This window comes from Odocoileus virginianus, chromosome 9 (genome assembly GCF_023699985.2).
Source record: "Odocoileus virginianus isolate 20LAN1187 ecotype Illinois chromosome 9, Ovbor_1.2, whole genome shotgun sequence".
NCBI lineage: Eukaryota > Metazoa > Chordata > Mammalia > Artiodactyla > Cervidae > Odocoileus > Odocoileus virginianus.
This window is the reverse complement of record NC_069682.1, coordinates 33,883,338-33,896,935: the sequence shown is the minus strand read 5'-3', so window position 1 is coordinate 33,896,935 and position 13,598 is coordinate 33,883,338. Positions and strand designations below refer to the sequence as shown.

The following is a 13,598-nucleotide window of genomic DNA, read 5'->3' as shown; positions in this document are numbered from 1 at the left end:
AAGCAATAAACTGTATTTAAAGGTGATCTCTTCTGAGTAGGTCACCTACTCCTATACAACAAGGGTGGGAGAAGGGGTGTTTAATAGCAGTCTTAGAAGTTTGCTGTTAAGGTGAGGAAAAAAGATATAATCAGAAAAAACTGAAGAAATTCAGAACAAGCCTGTGTGCCAGGGAAAACCAAAGCAGTTTCTCAGAAAGTATTTATTGAAATTCCCTGTTCTACTACTCATGCATGACTGCTAACCCAGCTACAACTGCAGCAATATTGTCCGTTTTCACAGAAGACAGTCATTTGGTGTTTTGGTCTGAAATTTAGTAGACCAGTCTTAGACCAACCGCTCTTGCTTCATTTTCCATCCACGAATTCTACAATTTTATTCTGTTCTTTTAAAGCTTATACACATGCACGAGAAACCAGAAGCTTACGTGTCTAGGCTGTGATCTCACTGCTTGCATAACTAAAAGATAGGTTTTTATTTAAAAATAGAATTTGGCAAATGAATAGTCCATAACCCGAACCAAGTGCATCTGGAATGCTTTAATAAAAATAAATGGCCAGGCTATTTCACTTTGAAAAGCATCGACTGTACAAGATGTTAGTCCCTCTCTGATTTTATATTTTGTCACCTCTGAAAACAGCTTGCATTTTCAGAAGACCCACACATGCTGGGAAAATTTCACAGACACATGATCTTGTTTTTACTGGGCAACATAAATTTACGAGAAAAACAAAAAAAATTTTAAAGAACAGATCTCAATTACCCCCACCTCATTCAACCATAATTTTTATTGTTTTTATCTTTCTTGTCTTGTCCATACACACTTGTCATATTCAGGGCATCCTCAATTAAAAGTTTTCCACTTAACATTAGATGATTATCAATATTTCCTACGTTGTTTCATAGTCAGTATCAGTACCACAAATAAAAATTTTGACTTTATGCTGTCTTAATCTGGTTGGAGGTTAGGAAAACATTTACATTTTTAAAAATTGAGATACTTCCCATGTTTTTATATGTTCCAGAAACATATACAAAGCATAGGAATTAATTATTTCTTTAAAGCTTGAAAAAGAAATCCAATGGCTTTATCAAGCATTTGGGAACTGAGTTTACTAAAAACTTTAATTTTTCGTGCATTAGCAGTCATTTAAAACTTTTCTTACTATGAATTAACAATTCGTGTAGATAATACACTTCATCCATACATCTGCATATGGTATACTGTCAAACGATTGTGTGTAGTACTTTATAATAATTTTTTAAAATATTATTTTAATCAAAAATATGTTGATTGCTATATCCTCTTTCTCACTTCCAACTTTGAGTTAATTTTTCCTTATTTCTTTTACTACTGACTTCAAAGAGCCAACTCTTGATTTATCTGTTTTTCAGTCTTTATCATTTTTTGTTTTCTGTTTATTCCTTTTTCAATTATCTGTACTTGAATGACTTGATTTTTTTTTTCCTTTTTCTGAAAATAAACATTCTGAATTGCAAGTTCTTGTCTGGCCACATCAGTTAGGTATTAACAGATAGTTTGAACTTTTTTGTTTTTGCGAAATTATCTTTTATTGTATGTTTTACTTCTTCCTAGACACAATTATTACTTACAAGCCTATGTATTTCTGAGTGTCTGGAAATGTTTTCATTGTCGGAGTTGGAGATACAAACAGAAAATGAGATTAAGTCATTAAAAATGTATTGCGACATCTTCTGAATCCTCATAGATAGTGTTATCTTGTACATATTTGTAGACACTTGAAAATCAGATTTATGACTAACCTTAAGGATATATTCAGCAGACCAACTTTAAATGTCTTTATAAAGCTCTATTGTTTATATATCAAGCTTCTTGATAGTATAAGGACTCAAGGTAGTAGTACACGCATAGTATTTAACACAGAACCTAGTATATCACAAATATTCAGTTAGTGACTGGTGACAACATGTGTAATAACAGTAACAGCAGTCTAGCAGTAATTACATTCCTCGGACCTCTGGTGCAGGCTCAGCTGCACTACTGATCTGTAGGAGAGTCACTAACTGTCTGTTTTTTGTCTGGGCTTTCTTATCTGTGACATAATACGGCTGGACTCCACGCTTCCTGAAGCTAATTCCCTGGGTAACATTTCTAAATCTCACTGCCTGGCATTTTCAGGACGTGGACTCTACCTATACCAGATGTAGGACACACACAATCCTTTGTCCTAAAGCAAACTTGCTCAAACACTCTTTACATGCAAAGTTCTGGGGGAATTAAAGTCAAGATAGAAAATTTTACCAAGCTTGCCACTCCATCTGAAAGCTGAGGACAGGTGGAAATTGATTCATTTCTTCTGAACTAAAAGTAAAGATTTCAAAGCTATTTATCAGCCCTACTTGTGTTTTTCAGAAATAAAAGTAAGATTTCCAAAGCAATTTAAGCCACTTTTCCTTCACAAACATCTCGCCATCCATGCTAGTTTATACTCATTTTCCATCAATTATAAGCAATCAAAGAATTTAAGAGAAAAGATGGAATACAAAATATTTGCATGGCTAGTTATGATCTGGGACATTCCTCCATTATAATTTATTCTTAAAGCCAATATTTATCTCCTCTAAGTATGTTTATTGCTAAGATTGAAGATCTTCATTGAGGATGAAAACTTCCCAGTAGACCATCATCTGCTAACAAGCGTTATCTGCTAATGAAGAACAAAATGAAAGCTTTCAAATTGAACTGTGGGCCATATGCACAAATCTGCTGGCTGTAAAAATTATGTCTTGACATCTATAGAAAAAAGCCCTCTGCTGCAGCCTTCATTCTGTTTAAACAAGATTATCACGAAAAGCACAGACTTACCTGTGCGATAGACAAAGTTGCCTTCCGTTTCTGACGACGAGGGAGATACCAACTCCTCCTCAAACTCATTGGAACTAAAAGATCCCGAATGGTTTCTTTGCCTTGTCTTTCCCATCATGGCCGCATTTGTGACCATGACGTGTCTCAAAGAGTCGTTAAGGTAACGATTCAACAAGCTGCTCTTGTATTTGGGGGGTGATACGTAGTCCTCACTGGCTCGTGACTCTGGCCGTGCTCCAGCCTTTATGACTGAGCTCTCACTTTTAATCACGGGATGGTGAACTGGATTATTATAGCCTCCATCATTCATGTGGTTTCGTGGAGGGTTTTCTCCATCTAAGAAGGAAAATACCACTAGGAAGTTCTTACACGTACTTTTCCCCAGACACCCAATTGTTATATTTAATAATTTAAAATATACATATAGGAAGAATATTTAAAGTGTGTAAAGTTATCTTTGATATTTAAGATTAATTTTTAGGCAAAGAAAAGCAGGAATCTAAGTAATTTCTCCCTTTGGCATTTTAATGTTAATAAACTTCACAGAAAATGTTATTCTGACACATGATAAATCTATGAACAAGAGGAAACAGCCATAATCTGGTTGGTCATTTATAGTATTATAAAAGTCAAGTTACCTTGTACAAGAAAAAAGAACCATTATGACAGCATTATATTTTGTGGGATTGACCTTAGAAATAGGAATTGAGGTGAATGTCTCCTTACAGAGGCAGAGTAAAGAAAGCAAGATAAAAATGTTAACAAACCTTCAGAACAGGAGTCATCACTGCTCACACTGAGCCGCTCAGCATTCCCTTGAACATACTTGTTGTATAACTTTATTCTTAAGGCCCAGCTTAAATCTGGCTGTCGAACAGTATTCTTAAGCCGACGTCTTGCATTAGCAAACCAATTTGACACCTAAAAAGGTTTTATTTCTCAGTTAACACAACATAAAAAGTTATCCATCATACAGTTACTTTCCCAGAAAGGACCTAAGCCTCTCTCATAATCTCTGATCATTACATATTCTAGGACATGACAGTACTAGAATTCATATCTGTTCATTCATTCATTCAACAAATGTGCTGAGCCCTTACTGTACAGACTGAGCACTAGCTATATCCTGGGAATAAAAAAATATTAAAGGACTTTGCCCTAAAATTTTGAGGCTAGTAAGAGAGGTAGGAGAATACACAAATAACTCTAAAATCTATTCACCGTTGCCAAGACATAGAAGCAACTTAAATGTCCATCAACAGAGAAATGGATAAGGAAGATATGGTACATATACACAACGGAATATTACTCAGCCATAAAAAAGAAAAATGCCATTTGAAACCACATGGATGGACCCAGAGATAATCAAACTAAGTGAAGTAAGTCAGAAAAAGAAAGACAAATACCATATGATATCAATTATATGTGGAACCCAAAAAGTGACACAAGTGAACCAAACAATGAAATAAAAAAGAATCAAGGAATACATATATATATATGTCTATAACGGAATACATATATGTCTATAACATAAACATAATACATATATACACATCTGTAATATATAAACAAGAATACATACATATATGTCTATAATGGAATCATCTTGGTAATTAACACATTGTAAATCAACTATAATTCAAAAAAATAATTCTAATACAGGAAAGAAGGTGATAAATGGCTTAAGACGCATTAAAATAAAATGTTACAGCAGTGATGGAAAAAAAAATGTTATAGCAGTGAAATGGAAGGAGAGGTTACTTTCATGTGACTCAAGAGTTCGTGAAGCTAGACTTTGAAGGAATATGTCAGGGATAATGGGGGGGGAGTGTGTTTCCAGTACAGACTTGGAACAATAGAAATCAAATTACAGAGACATTATGGGAGGTAAATAAGAGGGAAGAATTCGAGATGCCCTTGAGTTATCAAACTTATGTAAGAAGAGAAGACAGTGCCATTCTGAGGAAGAAAGAATTGTTTGAGGGTGAAATGATGGGTTTGGTCTGGGAACGTTTATAGTTTAAGGTACCAGAAAAGCATACAGGTGAAATGTGCAGTGAGAAAATAAAAAGGCCATCTGAGATTCAAGGGCAAGGAAGATCAGATTTGGGTCAAATGCACAGAAGTGAGAGCTGAGGTTGTGACAGTAGTTAGAATGAAAAGAGAGTCAAGGAACAAACCTTGGAAACCTCTAGCAATTAAGGAGGTAGCAACTGGCAAAGCAGAGATAAAGCAATCAGACAAGCAGAGAGAGAAAAGGCCAAATAACACCTAGCTTTAAGCTAAAAATTAAGTGCTTCTAAATAGGTGATGGCAAAGAAATGAATACTGCAAAATAAAGTTAGTCCCATTGTTTTTGTTTAAGGTGCTGCTGGATTTCTGGAGGGCTTCCCTGGTGGCTCAGACGGTAAAGAATCTGCCTGCAATGCAGAGGACCTGGGTTCAATCCCTGGGTCGGGAAGATCCCCTGAGAAGGGAATGGATACCCTCTCCAGTATTCTTGCCTGGAAAATCCCATGGATAGAGGAGCCTGGCAGACAATAGTCCATGGGGTCGCAAAGAGCTGGACACCGTTTCGCAAAGGGCTGGTCACAATTTCTAGAGGCTAAAATGACACTTGACATTTCTTTTTAAATATCATGTTCTCATCCAAATATATAGATATTAGAAACCTGAAAGGCCAATATTTGCCTTTAAAAGGATGAAATGTGGAAAGAAGATTATGTCTTTCTGTCAATTTTTTCTATAACATGATCCCACAGTGTATTAATGGTTTGTGTGGTGGTACTTGCTCTGGAATTTCTTTTCTTTTTAACATTTAGTCTATAAATACACCTTTTTTTTTTTTTTTTGCACATTACTCAAGCCTTAATTAGTTAATGAACCTGTGGTGAATCCTACTTAAAAAAAAAATCTATAACTTATTTTTCTTTTTTCCCCGGTGGGTAAAACAAGGTAGTCTATCCCAGTTTATATACACACAAACCATATCATACATAACAGTATGTTATGTATGTAGTCAATTCATATATAATATACATATGTTCAATGTTAACCTACCTTTGTGTCTTAAGTAATGATGATTGTCCTCAAATTTATGAGCAGTGGTGTAATATCTCACCATGGCATTTCAGAAGCCTTAGACACTACCAACCACTCTTCCTGCCAAACTGTGCTATTATTACTATGGTTTTAGCCTGACTTCAAATTCTCCATCTCCTCCAACCTCTACAAACAGAAATCTTCTGGGGCTATTCATTCAACAAATACACACTGAGAAGGTCTTGTATGCCATGGTGTTAAGTGCTAGGAATGAATAAACTTTGTCCCCTACACACACAGAAGGACTAGCAGTGAAGAGATTAATTACGACACACGGGTGAACCTGCACTATGGAGGCATGAAATGCCTGCTCAATTTTTTATCAAACCTCTCTTTATTCTCCAAGTCATGGCCAAAATGTTCGTCCATGTCCTCATCAGTACTAACTGGAACACTTAAAACATTATTTTTTGAACTTCCTTATCTTTCTTTCTGCCCACATGAATGGATCTTAACAACCGCCATCAAATTCAAGTGATGATGCACTGTTATGATTTAATTACTTAGCATCTTCAAATCCTCATTCATGTCCTGTTATCCTCCAACTGTGGTGTAACAGAAAGAGACTCGGTTTCCTCTTTTGACTTTGCCAAAAACAGGCTATGTGAATTTAGATAAGTCATTCAATTTTTCAGAATTTCATGGTTCCTGACATCCTTGCCAGCTCTGAAAATTAAAATCTGCAAATTATTGTCCACACTCTCCTACACAAGTATTAATCTTTCTCCTTTATGGTTGGTACCAACCTACCTTCTGCCCTTGACCACCACTTCTTCAGCAATCACAGAGGGGCGTTTAATGTCCTTCTCTGCTCCTTCACACAGGACAGCCTGCAACTTCCCCTATGCCATGTCACTTAAAAGAATCCAACTCCAGAAATTTTTTGTTACTTTCTCTACTAAACACCATATAATTCAGAGGCTAATCTTAAATCTTAACTGATCTTAACGCTTAATACAACCAACAAATTGTACCACATAGTGTAAAATCCAATTCTTATGAAACTCTTCATGTTTTTACTAAAATGCAATGGACTTCTTATTTAAAAAAAATCAATACACTTACAATTCTAACATACAGAAATAGGAACCTTTAAATGTCATGGTGGGACTGACTAGATTTTCATATACAGTAATCACATTATTTTATGTTTTACATATTCATAGTTCTTACCAGAGTATATTAATCATACACCAGAAGACTTTCCATAAAGGTTTGCTGGTGTCTAATAGGTTCTTTCTAAATTGACTTCAGAAGTCTGACTGGCACCCAAACTACTAACACATTTACTCTGCCAATGTTTTGTTATCAGAAATTTACAGTACAGCCTTAATGGCTATATATAGTTGGGGGTGTTTAATATCTTCCTGTGTTAAGTTATGCAGACAGCAGACGATAGGTGGAGGACAAATCTGCATAAGTATCATTTCTCAAGTTTTTTCCCGATTAATTGCCGCAAAGGCCCTCTGTTTCACTTAAGGTAAAAACACCAGTTCAAATTTGCCACACTTAACTTTCTATGGATTCCTTCAGACTATCATTCAAATTCTCTTGAAATTCTATTTTACATGCAACAAGCCTCCTTACCAAGGCTAGGTGCTGCAACAGCATTTTAACGTCAAACTCAGAGCTTTAGAAAACACTGTATTTTATAAGGAAAGCTTAGAGAACAAAATATCTAGAAGCTGGAAGAAAAACTAAGTCATTTTCATCCTACTCTAACTGAAGTGTTTACATTCATATTGGCAGAGCAATCATTATGGTAAACCCAAGGGGATATTCTGCTATCTGTCTACCTTTGAACGCACAGAATTAACTTATACTGTCACTCTACTGAAATATTGAACACCTCCTTTCTACATCATGTAGTTTAACACTTAAACTAATACAGAAGAGGACTTCCCTGATGGTCCAGTGGTTAAGAAATCTGCCTGCCAATACAGGGGACGTGGGTTCGATCCCTGGTCCAGGAAGATCCCACTTGCCTCAAGGCAACTAAGACCATGCTTGGCAACTACTGAAGCCAGAGTACCCTAGAGCCTGTGCTGCAAAACGAGAAACCACTGTAAAGAGAAGCCTGTGCACCACAAATAGAGAATAGCTCCCGCTCACTGCAACTAGAGAAAGCCCACACATAGCAACAAAGACCCAGAATGTCCAAAAAAAAAAAAAGGAATGCAAAACCAATCTGAGATTTTGTTGAAAATTTAACAGTAGCCATAAGCCTTGCAGTTGATAACTGCACACATATCTTAGCAGACACATTCAATACTAAGCAAAAGCTATGTCAACACAGAGACAATATCTTGCAATATAGCAGATTTCACCAAATGATACATGGCTATATGACAGGAATTTGGAACATCTACTATAAGTGTATGGCTTCCCTGATAGCTCAGTTGGTAAGAATCTCCCTGCAATGCAGGAGACCCTGGTTCAATTCCTGGGTCAGGAAGATCTGCTGGAGAAGGGATATGCTACCCACTCCAGTATGCTTGGGCTTCCCTTGTGGCTCAGCTAGTAAAGAATCCACCTGCAATGCGGGAGACCTGGGTGTTCTCTCTCTGGGTTGGGAAGATTCCCTGGAGAAGGGAAAGGCTACCCACTCCAGTATTCTGGCCTGGAGAATTCCATGGACTGTATAAGCCATGGGGTCGCAAAGAGTTGGATATGACTGAGCGACTTTCAATTCACTTCACTTCACTTCAGTTAAGTGAAAGGAGCATTAACATCCAATCACTAAATACAGTCTCAAACTCTACTTGCATTGCACTCTGTATTGTTATCTGAAAAAAAAACAATCATTTCACTCTTATAATCCAGAAAAAAATTTTTTTTAAATATACATGCATAAACAATGGGAACTACTGACACCAGGTACAGGCCTCATTTGCCTTTCTTTGAAAAACTTCTTCAGAGTCAGTTATTGCCTGGGTAAGCTCCATATCCTACAATAACACAAAACCCCAATCACACACTCGTTATTCCACAATAAAGTTGTTTATATTTTGAGAGTAGAGAGTGTATTTTTACAATGTGTGAACAATGGTCAGTCATAGGAAATAAGCACTATGGAATTGTTTTGGTTGGTAAAAGTCAAAACACGCACACAAATCATCTTCCTGTTAATTTTTTATAAAAATCCTTATATCTTATTAGGAAGATGGCAGATTAATAACACAAAGAGTTATAACTAATTAAGACAAGTTGCCAAGTCTAGTGGGTGGTAAAAAATGAAGTTTGCGTAAATATCTCTCTCTGCTTCATCTTCCAGGGATGAACAAAATGTAGTCTTGTTTAATGCCCTTTAGAGCTTCTATTTATCAGAAAAAGTAACTTATGTGATCCTAAAACATTCCCTCCATTAAAGTTTCAGCTTTTTGTTTCTAGGCTTAATGGAGATGACCAATCAGGTTTTATACTCTTCAGAGTAGCAAAATAAGGCAAAAGCACTTCTTATGAAAAGTTTGAGTGTGTGACCACACAACCAAAAGGGAAATATTAAGTGTAAAAGAAATTTTCAAAATTATGACACTCCTGTAGTTAATGAATAAATAACTATGCTGACAACTTAATATAAATTATGAGAAGCAGAGATAAGAAGTATTATAATAAACAAAAAATACAGTCTGGAGCCAGAAATAAAGGAAATATTCCATATCTGTCTATAGACATAAAATATGACATATTTCTAGATAAACTAAAAATAATAAGGTCAGTTACATGCTTGTTCTGTAGAACTAACATGTGTCATTAAAGATAATTCATTCATTTTCTGCTGCTCTCCATGTATTTCCTACAATGAGATAAATTTTCAAACCAGAATATCTTCCTCTGATTTCAAGACATTCTCCAGTTTTCAGAAATATGTCTGGGCAAGTCACATGATGGTTCCAGCAGTATTCCCCAATTTAAACCTATTCAACCACGTATGAAGAGTTTACTACATGGGAAGTACTGGACTGCGGTGAAATGGGAAGATGAAGACGGATAAGACATGATCACTCTTGTCAAGAAGGCTGAGTGAATAGGAGAAACTGATTCAATGGGAGAACCTGACTCCTGAAACAGAAGTCTAATTTCCAGGGCTCAAGAAGCTTTTTTCAGATCACAGCTTGACATTTTTCCCCCAGAAGTAAAAGGCACTGACATAATTTATTTGGTTTCCACAAAGTCAAAATTTGTTTTGGATGTTTAATACATGTCTGACTTATACAGACTCCTTATAGTCATAAATATATATATGTTTTCTTCGATAGACATTCCATTGTGCCTAATTGAGAATAACTAGATCCAAACTGAATGCTATATAAGGGTCCCTTGGTCATTCTATACATTTTGAATTTTTCCATTTATCACTTTAATGTTCTAGAAACCAACTTCATTTACTATAAAATTTGGAAATCATTAAATGGGTATCAATTATAATTATAAACAAGTACCTCTGCCCCATTCAAAAATTACATATTTGTGGGCATTTTATTTTCTGAAGACTATAGTGAAATAGAAAAAATAATGGCAAAATTTTTCATACATGCATGAAAATTTAAGGTAATTAGAAAAATGCAATAGTTTTACCAAGATCTTAACACAAAAAGAATTGTTAACTGCATCTGAATGACCATTTCAGGTAGAAAACAATTTGATTTTGTATTAAAAAATAACTATTTCTATTGGAGCTAAAAAAACTATTGCACATAAAAATTTAAATGTCTCTGCTAATGACAAATACATTTCATGTTTAAAAATGTCCTAAATATGTCATAAACATTTTTTGTTTTGTGTCTGAAAGAATGGCAAGTATTAAATATGGAACTATATAATCAATAGTCTAATGCTTTACTGTTGACATCAGAGTGAAATATTCATACAGCTCTATAAAGTAGTGTATTTTCAAAATAAATAGCATGCCAGTTTAAACTGAAATCTGAACACATGCATTTGTTTTCTTAAGTCAAATTTTTCTGATTGGAATAATTTATTTAGAAACTAATTTTGAACATCACTAGTTTATGTTAAAATAAAAAATCATAGTTTTATGTTAAACAGATATTAAGCCAAGAACACTAAATTAATTTTCCCCTCCAGTGCTGCAGCAAATCACTATTAATACTATTGCCTGTTAATATAAAGCAAAACAGATGTTTTTCTCTACAATCATACTCTGAAAATAAGCAGAAAATGCATATTACAGTTTTAATAAGGCTGAATACAAGTCAATTTTCATGCTTTGTCAAACTTTCTAGTAATTCCTAAAAGGACAATCTTACACTCTGGAAAGAAATCTTTGTTATCTAATAGTTAAATATTCCCTGTTATTTGGGGGTTTTCACTGTAACTTTCACAGAATGACCAAAATTTCACGATGCAGTGATGCAGCGCTACTATAATGCATGAGATTGACTGGCTCATTTAGCTCCTCCTCCTCTTTTTCTCAGTTAAATGTTTTGTTTGATGCATAAAAGTTTATCTTACTACATTTATGAAAGAAAGCTTGTGTGATGGAAAGAGCATTTGATACAGAATTACATTATTTCCAGGCCTTCCCTACCCCTAGGAACACAACTTCTTCCTGCCTTGATTACATCATCTATAAAATGCTGATAAGGGCTCTACCTATGTCACCCAAGCTTGTGATAACAGTTATGGAGGGGAAAAACTTGTCAAATGTAATTCACTAGATTGGCAACAAACTCACACCATTTCTCTACACTTGAACAAGTAACCCTGCCATTTGAAATCTGCCTCTTTTTAGCCTGAGTAGAAAGATAAACAGCGGCAAAACTGTGTGGATTCTAGCTAATGCCCTGGGTGTCATTTATTAAAAAAGAAAAAGAAAAGAAAATCCCAAATCCACTTCGTGCCTTTCCAATCCACCTCCTAGCTCTGTTAGGAATGGTTAATTAAAAGTTATCCTGTACTTGACCCTTAACATGGGGCCCTGATGTCGGGTGTCTTTCTGCCTAAAAGTGTGGTGTTTCAGCATCACCCCCAATAACTTGTTAGAATGCAAATTATCGTTCTAGCCCAAGGACTACTAGAAACTCCGGGTGGGGCGCAGCAATGCGTGTTGTAACAAGTTCTCCTGGTGAGTCTGATGCGTACACAAGTTTGAAAATCACCACTGGGGCAGTCCATCCGTAGCCATCTATACTTGTATAGAATCTGGACACCTTCTCGTAAATCCGCACTTGACTTTTCACTGCCCTCCTTAACGAACACCACACAATCCCTCCTGGACCAAACTGAGATAAGATGGGAGGAAACCCGGAGGCTCTTCCCGCATCAGAGCTCTGCCCTGTGCCCGCCTTGCATCACCCACAGGCCGGAGGACCCAGAGGAGCATCCGGACCGGCCGGTCTCGGCCCATCCTTTCCCAACAGCGGGGAAGAGAAAGGCGGCCTGCGCCCCGGCCTCGCCTCACCAAGAGAGGGGAAGGGGCTCATGGCCCCGATTACCTGCACGAGCGTCATCTGCGAGCCGAGCGCCAGGAGAATCTTCTCGGTCTTGGTGGGATACGGGTTGTCACGGTGCTTGTACAACCACTGCTTCAGGGGTCGCGCCATGTCCTGCAGGGCCTGCCGCTTGTGCCGCACCTTCCCGCCGTTCTGCCGGGCCCTGGGACAGCGAGAGAGGAGGGGCCGTGAGCCGCGCCCTCCTCCGCGACCCCGAGGGTCGCGTCTGCACGCGTCTCAGCCTGTGTGGACCCCTGTCCCGCGCGCGCGGACGTGGAGGAGGCATTGGAGGTGCCAGGGCGCGGATGGCCTGGGAGTCACAGGACAAGGCCACCAGCTTTATACTGAAAGGTTGGGGGGGGAGGGGGCGCGGGAAAGATCCTGAAGCGAGAGGCTGGAGGGTTAAGTGGTCAGATCTGCGCAGCAGGGCTGTCCCCTCCAGGGGCCCTGGCCTCGAGCGCGGGCCGTGTACACTCTCCAAGAACATTCTTTCAGGGACTCAAGCCCGCCGCTGGGGCTTCCCGTCGCCTGTGGTCAAAGGTCGCCACTGGACGGTTGGAATAAAGCAAGGGGGTGATGGCCGCCCCCTGCCCTGGTTCCTCTGCAAACTCTCCCTATATCCTTGGATCCTCTGGGTAAAGGGGACACTGTCCAAGAAAGGGTTTGTGGAGGAAAGATGCTGAACCGGAAAAAAAACAAAACAAACAAGTAACAAACAAGTAACCCAAAACACTGTCGAGGGCTTTTCACGAAATAAGGAAGAGCTTAAAAGTACGGACAGGACTGTCCCACCGGCGAAAGTATAAAGACCTCAGGAAGAGTTTTTTTCCAAGGAAGGAGAGCGGGCCGGGGCGCTGGGCGCTGCGCTCCTCGGCGGCTCCGGGAGGGGTCGCCGCGCCGCCGCCCGGGCGTCCTGGCCGCTCCGCGAGCTCGCGCGCCTGCGCCGCAGCCTCCAGGGCTTTTGCCTCTTTAAACTCTTTGAAATCCAATTCCATCCGTGAGGACTGGTAGTAACATTTTGACGAAACCTGATCTCTACTTCACTAACAGGCAACGCCGCAGAACAAGCAGCTGATGCAATCTCTCAGATGGACCGGCCAGCACGGCCGCCCGCCGCCCCCCTCGCCCCACCCCGCGGGACGCTCCCGGAGTCGCCCGGACGTGGCGGGGCCGCAGACGGCCTCTGCAGCGGA

At 38.5% G+C, this 13,598-nt stretch overlaps 1 protein-coding gene across 5 annotated transcripts in view; it reads right to left on the bottom strand.

The window, feature by feature from the left end:
• Nucleotides 1-13,598, bottom strand: part of MKX (mohawk homeobox) — a 69,645-nt gene that overhangs the window by 52,524 nt on the left and 3,523 nt on the right. For all 5 annotated transcript variants that reach the window (XM_070472175.1, XM_070472179.1, XM_070472176.1 and 2 more), the window contains exons 3-5: nucleotides 12,409-12,568; nucleotides 3,616-3,769; nucleotides 2,849-3,184 (exon numbers count right to left, since the gene is read on the bottom strand). In XM_070472175.1, coding sequence (XP_070328276.1) covers nucleotides 2,849-3,184; nucleotides 3,616-3,769; nucleotides 12,409-12,568 — 650 coding nt within the window. The remainder of the gene's footprint in view (nucleotides 1-2,848; nucleotides 3,185-3,615; nucleotides 3,770-12,408; nucleotides 12,569-13,598) is intronic.